General features: G+C 44.2%; 1 protein-coding gene across 2 annotated transcripts in view; it reads left to right on the forward strand.

Moving 5' to 3' along the window:
* The window catches only part of LOC112251978 (ubiquitin carboxyl-terminal hydrolase 13-like), a 41,485-nt gene that overhangs the window by 2,694 nt on the left and 18,339 nt on the right, over positions 1 to 20,452 (forward strand). For both annotated transcript variants that reach the window (XM_042322921.1, XM_042322922.1), the window contains exons 3-11: positions 5,013 to 5,073; positions 7,069 to 7,190; positions 8,272 to 8,414; positions 11,685 to 11,869; positions 12,767 to 12,861; positions 13,094 to 13,326; positions 13,644 to 13,715; positions 15,126 to 15,219; positions 16,233 to 16,358. In XM_042322921.1, the coding sequence (XP_042178855.1) occupies positions 5,013 to 5,073; positions 7,069 to 7,190; positions 8,272 to 8,414; positions 11,685 to 11,869; positions 12,767 to 12,861; positions 13,094 to 13,326; positions 13,644 to 13,715; positions 15,126 to 15,219; positions 16,233 to 16,358 (1,131 nt within the window). The remainder of the gene's footprint in view (positions 1 to 5,012; positions 5,074 to 7,068; positions 7,191 to 8,271; positions 8,415 to 11,684; positions 11,870 to 12,766; positions 12,862 to 13,093; positions 13,327 to 13,643; positions 13,716 to 15,125; positions 15,220 to 16,232; positions 16,359 to 20,452) is intronic.

Below are 20,452 nucleotides of genomic sequence, written 5' to 3' on the forward strand. Positions count from 1 at the left end.
CTCCATTTCCAAAATCCCAAAGTATCCCTTTAAGGCTAGGCAATGGTGAAGAGCTGGGGCTTATGGAGGGACATAAAGATGGTGATGGGCTCGGTCAGGCAATGGTGAAGAGCTGGGGCTTATGGAGGGACTTAAAGATGGTGATGGGCTCGGTCACAGATGGCTGGAAGGAGGGAGTTCCAGAGCTTTGGACTCAGTCACAGATGGCTAGAGGGAGGGAGTTCCAGAACTTTGGACTCAGTCACAGATGGCTAAAGGGAGGGAGTTCCAGAACTTTGGACTCAGTCACAGATGGCTAGAGGGAGGGAGTTCCAGAGCTTTGGACTCAGTCACAGATGGCTAGAGGGAGGGAGTTCCAGAGCTTTGGACTCAGTCACAGATGGCTAGAGGGAGGGAGTTCCAGAGCTTTGGACTCAGTCACAGATGGCTGGCTAGAGGGAGGGAGAGCTTTGGGAGGGAGTTCCAGAGCTTTGGACTCAGTCACAGATGGCTAGAGGGAGGGAGTTCCAGAGCTTTGGACTCAGTCACAGATGGCTAGAGGGAGGGAGTTCCAGAGCTTTGGACTCAGTCACAGATGGCTAGAGGGAGGGAGTTCCAGAGCTTTGGACTCAGTCACAGATGGCTAGAGGGAGGGAGTTCCAGAGCTTTGGACTCAGTCACAGATGGCTAGAGGGAGGGAGTTCCAGAGCTTTGGACTCAGTCACAGATGGCTAGAGGGAGGGAGTTCCAGAGCTTTGGACTCAGTCACAGATGGCTAGAGGGAGGGAGTTCCAGAGCTTTGGACTCAGTCACAGATGGCTAGAGGGAGGGAGTTCCAGAGCTTTGGACTCAGTCACAGATGGCTAGAGGGAGGGAGTTCCAGAGCTTTGGACTCAGTCACAGATGGCTAGAGGGAGGGAGTTCCAGAGCTTTGGACTCAGTCACAGATGGCTGGAGGGAGGGAGTTCCAGAGCTTTGGCGCAACCCTGGAGAAGGCCCTGTCACAAAAGCTCTGGAGCTTGGACCTAGAATGAGACGGTAGTAATATTGTTGTGCCATGTTTATTTGTTCAGTTTGTGTGAATGATTTCCCCCTCTTTTCCCTGATTGTAAAGTTTTATCAAATCAGTGACATATTGTTATTAGTTGCAAGTACATTAGACTTTGTGTGTTCAATTTTGGCACAAAACATTGAAGGAAAATATATTTTGAGCTGATAAGAGGCTGGCTTGTTTCAACTTCATATTCATCATCTCTAGCATCACCTCAACATCAACTTGTGAGAATTGTGCATTTATATGTTTTGGAGACAAAAGGATGGAGAAAGAAAAGTTTTTCAGAGGACATAATCTGGAAACGCTATTGATATTTTCTGGTACTTTACAGAAGATCCTTTTATTTCTTTATTATTTATGCACACCAGATTATTTTATCCCATTGAGACTTAAAGGTTTCTTTCACAAGGGAGCACTGCATACACACAATTTACAAAATACTATATAAAAATAAATATACAAAAATTACAAATATAATACCAGTCAAAAATTTGGTCACACCTACTCATTGAAGTGTTTTTCTTTGATTTGACTATTTTCTACATTGTAGTATAATAGTGAAGACATCAAAACTATGAAATAACACATATGGAATCATGTAGTAACCAAAAAAGTGTTGAACAAACCAAAATATATTTTACATTCTTCAAAGTAGACACCCTTTTCCTTGATGACAGCTTTGCACACTCTTGGCATTCTCTCAACCAGCTTCATGAGGAATGCTTTTCCAACAGTCTTGAATGACATCCCACATATGCTGAGCACTTGTTGGCTGATTTTCCTTCACTCTCAGTCCAACTCATCCCAAACCATCTCAGTTGGGTTGAGGTCAGGTGATTGCGGAAGCCAGGTCATCTGATGCAGCACTCCATCACTCTCCTTCTTGGACAAATAGCCCTTACACAGCCTGGAGGTGTGTTTTGGGTCATTGTCCTATTGGAAAAACAAATTATAGTCCTACTAAGTGCAAACCAGATGGGATGGCATATCGCTGCAGAATGCTGTGGTAGCCATGCTGGTTAAGTGTGCCTTGAATTCTAAATAAATCACTGACAGTGTCACCAGCAAAGCACCATCACACCACCACCTCCATGCTTTATAGTGGAACCACACATGCAGAGATCATCCCTTCACCTACTCTGTGTCTCAAAATAAAAAATGAAATTTCACATTTACATAAGTATTCAGACCCTTTACTCTGTACTTTGTTGAAGCACCATGGGCAACGATTACAGCATCAACTCTTCTTCGGTATGACGCTACAGGTTTTGGCGCACCTGTATTTGGGGAGTTTGTCCCATTTCTTCTCTGCAGATCCTCTCAAGCTCTGTCAGGTTAGATGGGGAGTGTTGCTGCACAGCTTTTTCAGGTCTCTCAGAGATGTTCGATCGGTTTCAGGTCCGGGCTCTGGCTGGGCCATTCAAGGACATTCAGAGACTTTTCTCGAAGCCACTCCTACGTTGTCTTGGCTGTGTGCTTAGGGTCGTTGTCCTGTTGGAAGGTGAACCTTTGTCCCAGTTGGAGGTCCTGAGCGCTCTGGAGCAAGGTTTCATCAAGGATCTCTCTTTACATTGCTCCGTTCAACTTTGCCTCGATCCTGACTAGTCTCCCAGTCCCTGCCACTGGAAAACATCCCCACAGCATGATGCTGCCACCACCATGCTTCACCATGGGGATGGTGCCAGGTTTCCTCCAGACATGACACTTGGCATTCAGGCCAGAGTTCAATCTTGTTTTTCATGGTCCGACAGTCCTTTAGCTGCCTTTTGGCAACTCCGCGCGGGCTGTCATGTGCCTTTTTACTGAGGAGTGTCTTCCGTCTGGCCACTACCATAAAGGCCTGATTGGTGGAGTGCTGCAGAGAAGGTTGTCCTTCTGGAAGGTTCTCCCATCTCCACAGAGGAACTCTGAGTGACCATTGGGTTCTTTGTCACCTCCCTGACCAAGGCCCTTCTCCCCCGATTGCTCAGTTTGGCCGGGCGGCCAGCTCTAGGAAGAGTCTTGGTGGTTATAAACTTCATCCATTTAAGAATGATGGAGGCTACTGTGTTCTTTGGGACCTTCGATAATGCAGAATTATTTTTTGGTACCCTTCCCCAGATCTGTGCCTTGACACAATTCTGTCTCGGAGCTCTACGGACAATTCCTTCAACCTCATGGCTTGGTTTTTGCTCTGACATGCTCTGCCACCTGTGGGACCTAATATAGACACTGCATTTCCAAATCATGTCCAATCAATTGAATTTAACACAGGTGGACCTCAATCAAGTTGTAGAGACATCTCAAGGATGATCAAGGGAAACAGGATGCACCTGAGCTCAATTTCAAGTCTCCTAGCAAAGGGTCTGAATACTTATGTAAATAAGGAAATATATATATATTTCTGTTTAATACATTTTCAAAAATGTCTAAACTTGTTTTTGCTTTGTCATTTTGGGGTGTTGTGTGTAGGCTTCTGAGGAATTTTTTATTTATTTTATTTATTTTAGAATAAGACTGCAACATAACAAAATGTGGAAAAGTCAAGGGGCCTGAATACTTTCCGATGGCACTGTATGTGGATTTTTCAGTAGGGCTGGAGAGCATGAATACAAAGTAGAACATTTTTGACATTTCCCTTTTAACTAATGGTTTCTGTTCACTAATTCATTTGGAAGTTCCCTAACTTCAGATTTGTTTTGGTTCAACCATTTGTTTGGTGGTATGGCACTGACAGGCACACTGTAACCACAACATTTATGGTGAAATTTCAATTTAGTCAGTGATGGATCGTCAAATTAAATAAATGTTTATTCGTCATGTGCACAGCATACAGGGATTTCAGTGAATAATATTTGAGTCATCTGCACTTTGCATAGGCCTATACAGTAGTAATATGTTACAATTGCACAGTTGGGGTGGGAATACGAAGCCCTCAAGCCTGTACTCTAGGATGCGTTATTCAAATTATATTATTGTAGTACTACAGATAGATTTACATCAGATCCTGACACAAAAGCTTCAAAATAGGTAGCAACCTGCTTATTCTTTATATGTTATCACTTATCTTACCATCATGGCCACCTAATCATCCCCAGCTTACAATTGGCTCACTCATCCCTCTTCTCCCCTGTAACTATTCCACAGGTTGTTGCTGTAAATGCGAATGTGTTCTCAGTCAACTTACCTGGTAAAATAAGGGTAAAATAAAATATCACTCACTTGCCTGACAAATGTCACACCTGTTTTTGCCTGACAAATGGATCTAGCCAAGTAGATCTTCCCTACGTCTCCCAGCAACATAACAATCCAGATCAGAATGCTGTTCTCTGTTCTGTTTACAATCGAGTAAGGAAACCGCATGTTCAGTTTAAAATAAAAACAACCTTAGCTGCCACCGTTTCCGTTCGGTCCTAATTGACCCCCAGATAAGTGCATCTATTTTCATGCCTGGATCTGTCCAGAAACAGCTGTCCTCATTCCACCGGCTCGTGTTTCTGTTGTTTTCCCATGATGCTAGTTAGACCCAGAGTTCATTCTTCGTGTCTGTTTGATGTGTTGATGGGAGTCGGTCTGAACTCAATTTGGATCAGAAGGATCCAGTCAGTTCTCAGTGAATGGTCTTGTAACCCTAGCTAGCAATTTGACATATTCACAGTCTACTGACTCTACTCTATGGAGTTTATTAAGGATATGCTTCCAGTATTTATTCATATACTGTTATATTTGACGTTTTGTCAGCCAGCACTAACTAGGCATTTGTATTAGTGTTGGAAAAAAACGACTAAATATATCAAAACTGTTTTAGTATTGTAATTTATAAAGGTAACCATTTTATATTTTAGAAAACTAGTAGTTTCATGGCTTGCCACCGCTGTCTTTGAGAATAGGCCATTTTTAAGAGATATATTTGCTTGATATATATATATATATATATAGCTTTATACGACATATTTTGCTCCATTAATGACCTTTCTACCTGTTAACTTGTTTCCCACAGAAAGCCACAGGTGCCGCAGGAGGCGCCATCTCCAGAAGAAGAAATGGCAGAGTGTTCCTAGGTAAGCCTGATATTGTCCGGAAAATATCCTCATGGGGAGTTCCCCTTAAACTCAGTCTCCTTATGGGTTATTTACAGTACAGTCACATTTCTCTCAGTAGTCTGTTTGTCAGCCCATCTTGAAGAGAAGGACAAGACTCTCCCATCCTTTACTATAGGCCGACATTTCCCCCTTTCTAATGCGATTATTAGGGGAAATTGTCTGTCATCATGTCATGCTGTTATTGTTTTTATTTGGTTATATGGTGGTTGCCCTACTCTGGCCTAAAGTGACATATTCCCATGTCCAGAGCCCGAGGCCTGGCCCCCCGTTCCTTTCCTGCCAGGCAACTCTAAATTTAGCTAATTTATTCGTATATGCAGTTAGTAACCATTCTAAATCCAAAGTGCCACATGCCCGGCCTGGTCTACTCTCCTCCTACACGGGGGTTGGTTTACAGTGGGCCGCACCTGCCTGTCGCCCGGCTGGCCTCAGCTGTTGTGCCCCGTCATCTCCCCCGGCCATCGGCCACAATGACACTTGCAAGGGAGGGCCAGGTGGTGGATTCTCCTCTCGCGCTAGTTTTATTTAAATAATCAACGCTCGCTAGTTACCTCTCCAGTTTATCTGCCCCTGCAACATTCCCTTACCCTCCATTCCCTTATCTCCCATTATCCACTTAAAGCTGTGTAGCCGGCCACTTCAGTGCCCTGCCTCGGTGTAGCCTACATACCCAGAAGCACCAGGCTACAAGATTCACTCTCCCATTATTGGACATGCTGGATTGTTGTCTTTTCACTCTGCAGGCCTGGACACAGAGGTTCTTCCAACCTGATGTGAACTGTATCCTCCCTCCCTCCTTTCCAAATCTCCTCTCGACTTTGATGGCCATTGGAACCCAAGCTAAAGCTCAATGTTGCTTTGGCATTTCTATACCAGTGACGATCTAATCAGTCAGCCAGCAGCCCACACGTCATCATGTAACCAGAGGCTTCTTAACAAAAGCCTTTGAGGAGAGAGGACTAGGGTTGAAAAAGAGGGGGTCAATGTACGCAGTAACATTATCTGGCTACTTACTATATGACTCAACAATTCGTCATCAACTATTTTAATGTTCTGGACATCGTAAAAACAATAGGGGACACAATTAATTTGACTCAAGGTTCTACAAGCGCTGTCTGAAAGTCCCAAATGCATTTCAAACATGTATTGACTTATCGTCAATTATGCCTTGAGTATTCTATTAAATTGATGACATTCTATTGTGAAATTGTTAAAGGAGGACTTTGCATCCTACTACTCTCAGTAGAACTCAACAGTTCAGCATAGAGAGGTCCAGAGCACACCGTGGGATTTTAACATACAGTAGTATTCACCTGACCCCAGACCTCATTAAACAATTGGATCTTTTGACCCTTGTTGACAAGGGATATTTATATTACATTTGACCTCTGTTCTGCAGCTGTGACTTCTAACCCTAAACCTCAAGTCTGGGTTACCTCACTGGATGTATACTGTATCTTATCAAGCCAGCTAACATGGAAGCTCAAATATTCAAGAAATACATACACACCCCATGTGTTATTGGATAACGCACCTAACAAATCACATGATCTCAGAAATGCATTAGATCACCTGAAACAACTACCATATTCTAATTGGATGCTTTTCCAGAATTGATGTGAGTATTTTTATTTATTTTTATTTATTTTACCTTTTATTTAACTAGGCAAGTCAGTTAAGAACAAATTCTTATTTTCAATGACGGCCTAGGAACAGTGGGTTAACTGCCTTGTTCAGGGGCAGAACGACAGATTTGTACCTTGTCAGCTCGGGGATTTGAACTTGCAACCTTCCAGGTTACTAGTCCAACGCTCTAACCACTAGGCTACCCTGCATCTCACTTTTTTCCTGTATAGCCAAGACAAATGCTCAGTGAAAGGCCAATCAAGTGTATGAATCATCAGTCACTGTTTCATGGGAACTGAATGTTGACGTCTGCTTCCTCTCTCTCAGATTTAGAACTGAACCGTGATTTTAACGGGGATGAGTATGAGTGTGAAGACGAGGCCAAGCTCGTCATATTCCCAGACCACTTCGAGATCCCCTTACCAAATATTGAGGAGTTGCCTGCACTGGTCAGTGAGTGTGTACCCATGCCCTCTGTGTGCCATGCATGCTGAATGGAAACAGTGGATCACGTACCACCCTTCTCGCCATTTGCCTTTTCCAGTGCAGTGCTTCCTTATCCTATTTTTCGTTTTTGTATGCCATAGGTATCCTGTGCTTCTCTTTTTTTTTTTTGGGGGGGCATCCTGTGTTAATGGTTTGTTAATCGCAGGGTCTAATTGTTGTGAAAGCCTTTGTGTGCATGTGTACCACTGGTTGTGTTAACCATATGCCGATGTACATCTATTATAATGAGCAGGACAGTAGCTTAGTAGTAGTAGTAGTGACATCACAATCTGATCTGATTATTCTAACCAATGACCAGTCATCTTTTATTTGCATACATATCCTCCTACTTTGAACGGGTAAGTGTGGTAAGCTAGAGTCTAGATGATACTATCAGCCAATCAGGGCTGTGTATGTAATATATGTAAATTTGTATTGATACGCCCACATGATCAAACCGAGCATTTCAATGGCAAAAGGAGGCTCGGGGTTATGTTAATAAATTATTTTCATGAAATAAACGCACAGCGTGAGTTATGAGACGTATAGTGATGATTTAAAATAAAAAGACATTATTACATTATTTGGTGTTATTAATCCTCTGTTACAGGCTTACTCTGTTATCGGTGCTAGTAAAATAGACATATCAGTGAGGAACTACAGTGATACTCTATTATATAATTATCTTAGTTTCAGGAACATATTTATTGTCTCTTTTCCTCACTGATCTAACTGGAATCAGGTTATCTATCCTCCTGTATGCACCACAGTCCTAGACCTGTTACCATAGCTACCCACAGAAAAATCACAATGGAAAAAAATATATATTAAGGAAATTTAAAAATATATATATTTTTCTCAGAAAAGTAGTGCACTGGGCCATTAATAGTCTGGTAATAGGGGACAGAGAGCCGTCTCCAACGCAAACAAAAACGCAAACAAAAACATTATCGACACCCCCAAACTACTACTAGTCTTATGTCAGTGAAACACATCTCCTCAATTAGTAGATCTAATGGGTCCTGTGTGTCCTGTGACTCCCAGGTGACAATAGCCTGTGATGCCGCGCTCAACGCTGCGTCAGCCTACAAAAAGCAGGAGTCTGACTCCTGGGACGAGGAGATCCAGGTGTCCAAACACGCCAGGAGTCTCCGACAGCAGGACAACGGAGTGAGGATCCCACCCAGGTAACAGCCCACTGATTGGACTGACAAGAGTTACGCAATTATTTAGGAAACACCAATATTGTAGACATTGGCCTCAGAACAGCTGCCGTCTCTGTCAGCCTCTAGAGAATATGTATGTCTACAGTGTCATATCATTTTGTGTTACTTTTGCTCTTGTGTTGCTGCTAGTTTGTGGGTCCTCCTGTGTTTCTAGTGTGGTTTGGGGGGTCGTTTTGGGTTACTTGAGCTACTTGTGTGTCCCTCCACCTTACTTGTCGGATTCTGATCCCATATTAAGGAATCTCTCCTTTACCATGATCGAATGGTATATTCCAGTGGACAGACACTAAATATAACCCCAAGCAGACAATAATCACAGATGGACACTAAATGTAACCCCAAGCAGACAGCAATCACAGATAGACACTAAAAATAACCCCAAGCAGACACTAAATATAACCCCAAGCAGACAACAATCACAGATAGACACCCATGTGCAGCTGCATCACTCTGAGGTGCACAAAACATGATGGGACATACCAGAGCAACTCACCAGCTATTTTCTTAAGTGTCTGAAGCCAAGTTACATTACAGAGTACCTTAGGTGTCTGAAGCCAAGTTACATTACAGAGTATCTTAGGTATCTGAAGCCAAGTTACATTACAGAGTATCTTAGGTATCTGAAGCCAAGTTATATTACAGAGTATCTTAGGTATCTGAAGCCAAGTTACATTACAGAGTATCTTAGGTATCTGAAGCCAAGTTATATTACAGAGTATCTTAGGTATCTGAAGCCAAGTTACATTACAGAGTATCTTAGGTATCTGAAGCCAAGTTACATTACAGAGTATCTTAGGTATCTGAAACCAAGTTACATTACAGAGTATCTTAGGTATCTGAAACCAAGTTACATTACAGAGTATCTTAGGTATCTGAAGCCAAGTTACATTACAGAGTATCTTAGGTATCTGAAACCAAGTTACATTACAGAGTATCTTAGGTATCTGAAGCCAAGTTACATTACAGAGTATCTTAGGTATCTGAAGCCAAGTTACATTAGAGTATCTTAGGTATCTGAAACCAAGTTACATTACAGAGTATCTTAGGTATCTGAAGCCAAGTTACATTACAGAGTATCTTAGGTATCTGAAGCCAAGTTACTCTGTAATGTATCTTAGGTATCTGAAGTCAAGTTACTCTAACATTACAGAGGCTTTTGTGTAACATGGAGGTTACTCTTATTATGTACATGTAGCATTAAGAAGCACTAGCATTAAGAAGCACTAGCATTAAGAAGCACTAGCATTAAGAAGCACTAGCATTAAGAAGCACTAGCATTAAGATGCACTAGCATTAAGATGCACTAGCATTCAGATGCACTAGCATTCAGATGCACTAGCATTCAGACAGTCAACAAACAGGTCACTGACCATCTCGAATCCCACCGTACCTTCTCCGCTGTGCAATCTGGCTTCCGAGCCGGTCACGGGTGCACCTCAGCCACACTCAAGGTACTAAACGATATCATAACCGCCATCGATAAAAGACAGTACTGTGCAGCCGTCTTCATCGACCTTGCCAAGGCTTTCGACTCTGTCAATCACCATATTCTCATCGGCAGACTCAGTAGCCTCGGTTTTTCGGATGACTGCCTTGCCTGGTTCACCAATTACTTTGCAGACAGAGTTCAGTGTGTCAAATCGGAGGGCATGCTGTCCGGTCCTCTGGCAGTCTCTATGGGGGTGCCACAGGGTTCAATTCTCGGGCCGACTCTTTTCTCTGTGTATATCAATGATGTTGCTCTTGCTGCGGGCGATTCCCTGATCCACCTCTACGCAGACGACACCATTCTATATACTTTCAGCCCGTCATTGGACACTGTGCTATCTAACCTCCAAACAAGCTTCAATGCCATACAACACTCCTTCCGTGGCCTCCAACTGCTCTTAAACGCTAGTAAAACCAAATGCATGCTTTTCAACCGATCGCTGCCTGCACCCGCATGCCCGACTAGCATCACCACCCTGGATGGTTCCGACCTTGAATATGTGGACATCTATAAGTACCTAGGTGTCTGGCTAGACTGCAAACTCTCCTTCCAGACTCATATCAAACATCTCCAATCAAAAATCAAATCAAGAGTCGGCTTTCTATTCCGCAACAAAGCCTCCTTCACTCACGCCGCCAAGCTTACCCTAGTAAAACTATCCTACCGATCCTCGACTTCGGCGATGTCATCTACAAAATGGCTTCCAACACTCTACTCAGCAAACTGGATGCAGTATATCACAGTGCCATCCGTTTTGTCACTAAAGCACCTTATACCACCCACCACTGCGACTTGTATGCTCTAGTCGGCTGGCCCTCGCTACATATTCGTCGCCAGACCCACTGGCTCTAGGTCATCTACAAGTCCATGCTAGGTAAAGCTCCGCCTTATCTCAGTTCACTGGTCACGATGGCAACACCCATCCGTAGCACGCGCTCCAGCAGGTGTATCTCACTGATCATCCCTAAAGCCAACACCTCATTTGGCCGCCTTTTGTTCCTGTACTCTGCTGCCTGTGACTGGAACGAATTGCAAAAATCGCTGAAGTTGGAGACTTTTATCTCCCTCACCAACTTCAAACATCAGCTATCTGAGCAGCTAACCGATCGCTGCAGCTGTACATAGTCTATTGGTAAATAGCCCACCCATTTTCACCTACCTCATCCCCATACTGTTTTTATTTATTTACTTTTCTGCTCTTTTGCACACCAATATCTCTACCTGTACATGACCATCTGATCATTTATCACTCCAGTGTTAATCTGCAAAATTGTAACTATTCGTCTACCTCCTCATGCCTTTTGCACACATTGTATATAGACTCCCCCTTTGTTTTCTACTGTGTTATTGACTTGTTAATTGTTTATTCCATGTGTAACTCTGTTGTCTGCTCACACTGCTATGCTTTATCTTGGCCAGGTCGCAGTTGTAAATGAGAACTTGTTCTCAACTAGCCTACCTGGTTAAATAAAGGTGAAATAAAAAAAATAAAAAGATGCACTAGCATTGAGGAGTGTTTTACAATGAGAAAAAGTAACACAAAAGTCTGTCTTACCCTGTTCATTGAACATAATTCATTTCAATCAATTAACTCCAATGAGAGAGAATGCTTTTTGGCCATTGTTGCCGTATTTTGTCCTTCAAGAAAAACGACACTGAACAAATGTAATAAGAGCTAATATATTTATCAACATGTGATATGACTCTGCGAATGTTTTCCCCTGTCCCTTCTCTCCTCTCAGTGGTTGGAAATGTCAGAAGTGTGAGATGAGAGAGAACCTGTGGCTGAACCTGACAGATGGAGCGGTGCTTTGTGGGAAGTGGTTCTTCGACGGTGCTGGAGGAAACGGCCACGCCCTGGACCACTACAAAGACACCAACTTCCCTCTGGCAGTCAAACTGGACAACATCACCGCAGATGGAGCAGGTCAGTACCCACTTCCTCTGGCAGTCAAACTGGACAACATCACCGCTGATGGAGAAGGTCAGTACCCACTTCCTCTGGCAGTCAAAACTGGACAACATCACCGCAGATGGAGAAGGTCAGACTTCCTCTGGCAGTCAAAACTGGACAACATCAGATGGAGAAGTAACCACTTCCTCTGGCAGTCAAACTGGACAACATCACCGCAGATGGAGAAGGTCAGTAACCACTTCCTCTGGCAGTCAAACTGGACAACATCACCGCTGATGGAGAAGGTCAGTACCCACTTCCTCTGGCAGTCAAAACTGGACAACATCACCGCAGATGGAGAAGGTCAGTACCCACTTCCTCTGGCAGTCAAACTGGACAACATCACCGCAGATGGAGAAGGTCAGTAACCACTTCCTATGGCAGTCAAACTGGACAACATCACCGCAGATGGAGAAGGTCAGTACCCACTTCCTCTGGCAGTCAAACTGGACAACATCACCGCAGATGGAGCAGGTCAGTACCCACTTCCTTTGGCAGTCAAACTGGACATCAGAGCAGGTCAGTGACACATATTGGGCTTCCGTGCTTCTACACCTGCATTGCTTGCTGTTTGGGGTTTTAGGCTGGGTTTCTGTACAGCACTTTGTGACATCAGCTGATGTAAGAAGGGCTTTATAAGTACATTTGATTGATTGATTAATATTGGGGAAAACATGCAACAATACATTATAAATGCTGATGCATTCATCTAACACTAACGCATCATATCTGGGTTCAACTTTTCCATTGGTAGAAGCATAGAGATCCTATTAAATTCATATTCTATCTATACAAGTAACAACCATCCTATTAATATGAAGAGGCCTTGGCCCTTGTTTGTTTGATGACCAGTAACAACCCCTGTTTCAGATATATATTCATTTGATGAAGAAGAAGCAGTCCTGGACCCTCACATATCCGAACACTTGCAACACTTTGGAATAGACATGCTACAGATGCAGCAGGTATAAGTCTCGCCATCGTTGTAGGAAAGATTGAGAAGCTCTCCTTTTTTTGTCTGTACTCTTACCTGTTTCATAATACGTAACATTTGTGATGTTCAGCACACTGTCAAACAGCCACTTCCATTTCACATAGATCAATGTAAGCCTAGAATAACATCAACCACGTCTAGATTAATGTGACCCCTTTATTTTGAACCTCTACTCCCTCATTTTGTTCTATTGGTTGAAATAGAATGGAACAGAAAATGGCCACCTCAACACAGACAACACAGACAACACAGACAACACAGACAACACAGAGAGCGTTCGGCCTCGGGTCAGCGAGTGGGAGGTGATCCAGGAGTCGGGCATGAAGCTGAAGGAGGTGTACGGCTCAGGTTTCACGGGCATTAAGAACTTGGGTAACAGCTGCTACCTGGGCACCACCATGCAGGTCCTTTTCAGCATCCCAGAGTTCCAGAGGGCGTGAGTATAACTAGCATATGGGGTGTGTGTGTGTGTGAGATATATAGAGAGAGGGGGGCCTCTAGAATAGACCAGAGTAAACATACAAAGTCAGGACACTGCGGGGGTCATGTTCAGCCCTCCTACAACAAGACGAATATAGATGCTGATGACGGAAAACTGACTCACTTGACCTAAAGGTGTTATTACGTGGTGATTGCACAACAATACCTACAGTACTGAGAACAGCAGGCTAATACGAGTGGATGACTGTAGTATTCAATCTCATATTTTCCCTCTTTTACAGTAGCACTGAGTGTCTGTTTTTGAATCTCTAGGTATGTTGGAAATCTACAGAGGATCTATGACTACTCACCTCTTGACCCCACCACGGATTTCAGCACACAAATGTGAGTCAATACACAGTTTGCATAATGTTGCTTATCATCAGTACAGCGTTTTGACCAGGGATCTGGCCCGCGGGCCCGTGGAGGCTGAGTAAATTATAATGGACCTATACATTTTCGAATAACTGCCCTTCTTCTAGCCCGCAAGTTGCCTTTGGCGAACTAAAAAAAATCAGTGTGGCCCTCCCACTGAATTTTGAAATCCCGATGTGGCCCTCGAGACAAAATGATCCCCTGGTCTTGTCTCACACCTCCAAACATCTGACCGGTTCACATAATTGCTGACTTGCCGTTAAAAGCCCCTCTATGCCAACTCTAATATTTTCTAGCTACACTGTATATACACAAGTATGTGGACATAACTTCAAATTAGTCCATTCGGCTATTTCAGCCACACCTGTTGCTGACAGGTGTATAAAATTGAGCGCACAGCCATGCAATCTCCATAAACAGACATTGGCAGTTGAATGGCCTTACTGAATAGCTCAGTGACGTTCATAGGATGCCACCTCCAACATGTCAGTTTGTCAAATGTCTGCCCTGCTAGAGCTGCCCCGGTCAACTGTATGTGCTGTTTATTGTGTAGTGAAAACATCTAGCAGCAACATTGGCTCAGCCGCAAAGTAGTATACCACACAAGCTCACAGAACGGGAACGCTGAGTGCTGAAACTCATAGCACGTAAAAATCTAACTGTTCGTCGGGAGCTTTATGAAATGTGTTTCCTTGGCCGAGAAGCCACACACAAGCCTCCTGGGATCACCATGCACAATGCCAAGCGTCGGCTGGAGTGGTGTAATGCTGGGCGCCATTTTCCTCTGGTGCAGTGGACACATGTTCTCTGGAGTGATACTGTAAATCATGCTTCTCCATCTGGCAGTCCGACGGACGAATCTGGGTTTGGCGGATGCCAGGAGAAGCCTACCTGCCCCAATGCATATTGCCAACTGTACAGTTTGGTGGATGAGGAATAATGGTATTTTTGGGGTGTTTCATGGTTCGTGCTAGGTCCCTTAGTTCCAGTGAAGGGAAGTCTTAATGCTACAGCGTTAACATGATCATGTTAATGACCTTCACCATGTTAATCTGATGCAGATCGTCTCATAAGTCAGGAAGTTGTTTACCACTGGTGTTGCCCAATCGATTTTGTTCTTAGCAGCTGTTAGTAGTTAGAGTAGCCGTTACACTGCAAGCATGTGTAATATAGGTAATGTGTGTTTTGGTTGGTAAATCATTTCATTGCTTTCCTTTTGTGTGTGTTGATGGTGGAGAGGGTATTGGCAAAGAGCTTTTGTTCTTAGCCAAGTTTTGACAGATATTACAATGCTTTCTTGTGTATTAGGACAGGCACCATGGGTTAGCCAAGTTTGTCACTAGTTATATTGGTGTCCTTTTGTTTTTGTTTGTCTTCCAGGGCTAAACTGGGCCACGGACTTCTCTCAGGCCTGTACTCCAAACCACCAATGAAATCCGAGCTCATTGAACAGGTGATGAGAGAAGAATACAAGGTATTAGACTGGGCATGTCCAGCTCCTTATCTGGGAAAAATTACAAACGGGCAACTTGGGAGATCAGAACGTATTTCTTTTGTGTTGCCAGATAAGCAGGGGAAAGAGCTGTACGGTTCTTCTCCATTCATTATTCAGCTGCTAGATTTTCATCTAGTAATGCCAGTGTAATATAATGAGGAGTCTGCATTCAGGTTAGGGCCAGGTTTGGACACACCCAGACATCTGCGTGGAACACCGTTGCCTGGAGAATGGGGAAGGGAGGGGAGGGGACTTGTAGAAATATGAATTCTCTGTGGCAATATTCTTTGTTGCTCATATTTTGAGTACCTTGTAGTTTTGACATTTAAAGGGGTGTGTTGCATGTCTTCAATATCATAACCCAATATCTTTCCCAAATAATTTTTGGATTGTAACTCTTATTTGTTTAACTACTTCCATTAACGTGTACATTGTATTTTCTATTTATAGTATAAACTGAAGCTAACGTTTTGAGATTTGATTGTCTTAGATGCCCCATACATGCTGCAATAACAACCCAATTGTGTTACAAAGTATTCTCTATTCAGGTAGCAAATGTAGTGCCATTTTGGCATTTTTCACTGCATAGATATCTAGCTGCTACATATCAACGTGTCTTGCATGAGCAGTATGAATTGTTGCTAATCCAATCTGACCAATACAGTCCTGAATCCTGAAGTACATGTATATAGTATACAGATTACAGACATACAGGGACTTACACTACAGCACCAACTGTTGTGCGATGTATGATTCATCTAACACTGCCATGTAAAGACCCTCTGGATTTCCTGCAGATTTCATGTTTGTTTAGTGGGGAAAGGATCTTGAGAGTTACTGCCAGTATGCTTCATTGTGCCCAGTGCTTCATTATGCACTGTGGCTGTAGAGCTGTCAGTGGGTTTAGGTACAGCACCGATTAGACATTACACTGTTGTCACCGCTCTCATAACAACAGAAATAGACAAGTTGTACTTGGTTTCTCATTGCAGCACCAGTCGAAGGGCATCTCTCCCAAGATGTTCAAAGCCATGGTCAGCAAGGGCCACCCCGAGTTCTCCTCCAACAGACAGCAAGACGCACACGAGTTCTTCCTGCACCTCATCAACCTGGTCGAGGTGTGTATGTGTGTATGGCTTCATATCCATAAGTAGTAGTGAGTTAAACTACTCAAAAGGCATGTAGTGGTGTATACAGTATACCATTGTTGCAGAGGTACAGCAATTGGCAAACAAATTCACTGGTGTTCAACAAAAGGCTCATAACCGTCAATTGTATCAATCAGTACTGGCTTTTCAGATTGTGCAGATTATACAGAGTGTACTGGCTTTTCAGATTGTGCAGATTATACAGAGTGTACTGGCTTTTCAGATTGTGCAGATTATACAGAGTGTACTGGCTTTTCAGATTGTGCAGATTATACAGAGTGTACTGGCTTTTCAGATTGTGCAGATTATACAGAGTGTACTGGCTTTTCAGATTGTGCAGATTATACAGAGTGTACTGGCTTTTCAGATTGTGCAGATTATACAGAGTGTACTGGCTTTTCAGATTGTGCAGATTATACAGAGTGTACTGGCTTTTCAGCTAGTATAGAATCTGCACTACAGATTATACAGAGTGTACTGGCTTTTCAGTTTGTATAGAATATACTGTGGTGTTGTTTTTTAAAATTTATACAGAGTTTATTTGTACATTTATTTCAATAATGACAATGGCCAAAGTAAAACTGCTTTCATGAAATGGCTACTGCAAAGCATTTTCCTGACCATATCGATGCGCCTCTGACTCTTGTCACGCATGGTCAATCTGGGGTCTTGGGGGAGGGGAGGAGGCACGGGACGATGTCCCCTCGGCCCGGCAGACACACTTGTGCTCTGAAGTGACTTTCTTAACCAGGTTACATTTAGACCTATCTATCTATCACACAGGCCTGATAATGCTTCCTAGTTTGCTTGTTGTCCACACTTATACTCGAAACCTGCCACTTTCTCGGCTCTTGTCCTTGACGCAACAAAACAATTGATCCAAAATCATTTTACTGGACTTAATATGTAGCGTTTATGTTTTAGTCATTTGTGGTGATGTTCTGAATAAGAGATGTTTTTAAAACATGGAGCAGGTTGGTAATGTAAAGTAAGATGCTAAACAGGAGCTAACAAGCCTACTTCATGTTAATGTAAGTTTTAAAAAAAATCAACAGTTTTTTCTCTCGGCTTCAGAACACCTTTTACGATCAGACATTTCTTCCATGAATGTTAATAGAGTTGTATTATCTGTGGTGATATTCAGCTGTTCTTAACCTGCGTGGAGGAACTGAGTCGGTTGGACAGAGATGGACGCACCTGAGTGGCGCAGCGGTCTAAGGCACTTACATCTCAGTTCAAGAGGCGTCATTACAGTCCCTGATTTGATTCCAGGCTGATTCACAACCGGCCGTGATTTGGAGTCCCATAGGGCGGCGCACAATTGGCTCAGCATCGTACGGGTTTGGCCCGGAGTAGGCCGTCGTTGTAAATAAGAATTAGTTCTTAACTGACTTGCCTAGTTAAATAAAGGTTACATTTAAAACATGTAAAAAAAAATGGCAGAGTCTTACAGTAGCCTTCCATCAGCATGTTTAGCCCTGGGTCTGCCTGCCAGACAGCCGGCTGGAATACTTCAATGGTGTTGGGAGTAAAATTATAACCTGAGTATTTCTGTAACTTCTTAGAATAGAAAAGCTGCTGCTGTGACACCCAATACGAGTCAAATGGTTTAATTCAAGACCCATTGCCCCATGAGTCCTCAAATTAACACAACAAACACATTTTAGTCCCCAGTAAACAGCTGCGTACCTCTTTCTGTTTCAGTTTGATATGTTTCCCTCTGTCTTTCTTCAGGAGTTTTAACTGTATGTAATTGTACAGTAATCTGTACACCAGTATTTCCACTTGCACATCTATCACTCCAGTGTTCATTTGCTAAATTGTAATTACTTCGTTACTATGGCCTATTTATTGCCTTACCTCCTTACTTCGTTTGGACACACTGTATACCGATTTTTCTATTGTGTTATTGACTGTACGTTTGTTTATCCCGTGTGTAACTCTGTGTTGTTTTTGCCTCACTGCTTTGCTTTATCTTGGCCAGGTCGCAGTTGTAAATGAGAACTTGTTCTCAACTGGCCTACCTGGTTAAATAAAGATGAAATATAAGAAAGAAATCTTGGCATGTTTCCTCTTGTGATAATTCAGGAGTGTATAAGTTGATGCATATTGTTACTGTTTAAACATACATGCAATTAATGAAAGTCCCAATATTCTCCTGATGGAAACAGTTACATTTCCAAACCCTTTTTTAACTGGAAATTCAATAGCATAGATTGATATCCAGCATACTCTCTCCCTCCTTCCTCACTCTCGCTCCTCACACTCAACGTCAACAAAACTCTCTCTCGATGGAACTTCCTCCTCGGCATACACATCTCTCTCTCCTTCCTCAGACAGCTCTCTCTCAACCTCCTTCCTCACTCTCTCTCTCCTTCCTCCAGAGGGTAGTGAGGTCTCTCTCTCTCTCGCTCTCTCTCCTTCCTCTCTCGCTCTCTCTCCTTCCTCTCTCGCTCTCTCTCCTTCCTCTCTCGCTCTCTCTCCTTCCTCTCTCGCTCTCTCTCCTTCCTCTCTCGCTCTCTCTCCTTCCTCTCTCGCTCTCTCTCCTTCCTCTCTCGCTCTCTCTCCTTCCTCTCTCACTCTCTCTCCTTCCTCTCTCGCTCTCTCTCCTTCCTCTCTCGCTCTCTCTCCTTCCTCTCTCGCTCTCTCTCCTTCCTCTCTGGAAATTCAATAGCTCTCTCTCCTTCCTCTCTCGCTCTCTCTCCTTCCTCTCTCGCTCTCTCCTTCCTCTCTCGCTCTCTCTCCTCTCTCGCTCTCTCTCCTTCCTCTCTCGCTCTCTCTCCTTCCTCTCTCGCTCTCTCTCCTTCCTCTCTCGCTCTCTCTCCTTCCTCTCTCGCTCTCTCTCCTTCCTCTCTCGCTCTCTCTCCTTCCTCTCTCGCTCTCTCTCCTTCCTCTCTCGCTCTCTCTCCTTCCTCTCTCGCTCTCTCTCCTTCCTCTCTCGCTCTCTCTCTCCTTCCTCTCTCGCTCTCTCTCCTTCCTCTCTCGCTCTCTCTCCTTCCTCTCTCGCTCTCTCTCTCCTTCCTCTCTCGCTCTCTCTCCTTCCTCTCTCGCTCTCTCTCCTTCCTCTCTCGCTCTCTCTCCTTCCTCTCTCGCTCGCTCTCTCTCCTTCCTCTCTCGCTCTCTCTCCTTCCTCTCTCGCTCTCTCTCCTTCCTCTCTCGCTCTCTCTCCTTCCTCTCTCGCTCTCTCTCCTTCCTCTCTCCTTCCTTCCTTCCTCTCTCGCTCTCTCCCTCTCCTTGCTCGCTCTCTCCCTCTCCTTGCTCTCTCCCTCTCCTTGCTCTCTCGCTCTCTCCCTCTCCTTGCTCGCTCGCTCTCTCCCTCTCCTTGCTCGCTCGCTCCCTCTCCTTCCTCTCGCTCGCTTGCTCGCTCTCTCCTTCCTCTCGCTCGCTTGCTCTCTCTCCTTCCTCGCTCTCTCTCCTTCCTCTCGCTCAATCGCTCTCTCTCTCCCTCCTTCCTCTCCTCTCTCTCTCCTTCCTCGCTCTCTCCTCTCTCTCTCTCTCTCTCCTTCCTTGCTCTCTCTCTCTCCTTCCTTGCTCTCTCTCTCTCCTTCCTTGCTCTCTCTCTCCTTCCTTGCTCTCTCTCTCTCCTTCCTTGCTCTCTCTCTCCTTCCTTGCTCTCTCTCTCTCCTTCCTTGCTCTCTCTCTCTCCTTCCTCCTCTCTCTCTCTCCTTCCTTGCTCTCTCTCTCTCCTTCCTCTCTCTCTCTCTCTCCTTCCTCGCTCTCTCTCTCTCTCTCGCTCTCTCTCTCTCCTTCCTCTCTCTCTCTCCTTCCTCGCTCTCTCTCTCTCTCTCTCTCTCTCCTTCCTCGCTCTCTCTCCTCCTTCCTCTCTCTCTCCTCCTTCCTCCTCTCTCCCTCCTCTCCTCCCTCTCTCCTCGCTCTCTCTCTCTCCTTCCTCGCTCTCCTTCCTCTCTCTCTCCTTCCTCTCTCTCTCCTTCCTCTCTCCTCCTCTCTCTCTCTCCTTCCTCTCTCTCTCCCTCCTTCCTCCGCTCTCTCTCCTTCCTCTCGCTCAATCGCTCTCTCTCCTTCCTCTCGCTCGCTTGCTCTCTCTCTCCCTCCCTCCTTCCTTC

This window comes from Oncorhynchus tshawytscha, linkage group LG06, assembly GCF_018296145.1.
Source record: "Oncorhynchus tshawytscha isolate Ot180627B linkage group LG06, Otsh_v2.0, whole genome shotgun sequence".
NCBI lineage: Eukaryota > Metazoa > Chordata > Actinopteri > Salmoniformes > Salmonidae > Oncorhynchus > Oncorhynchus tshawytscha.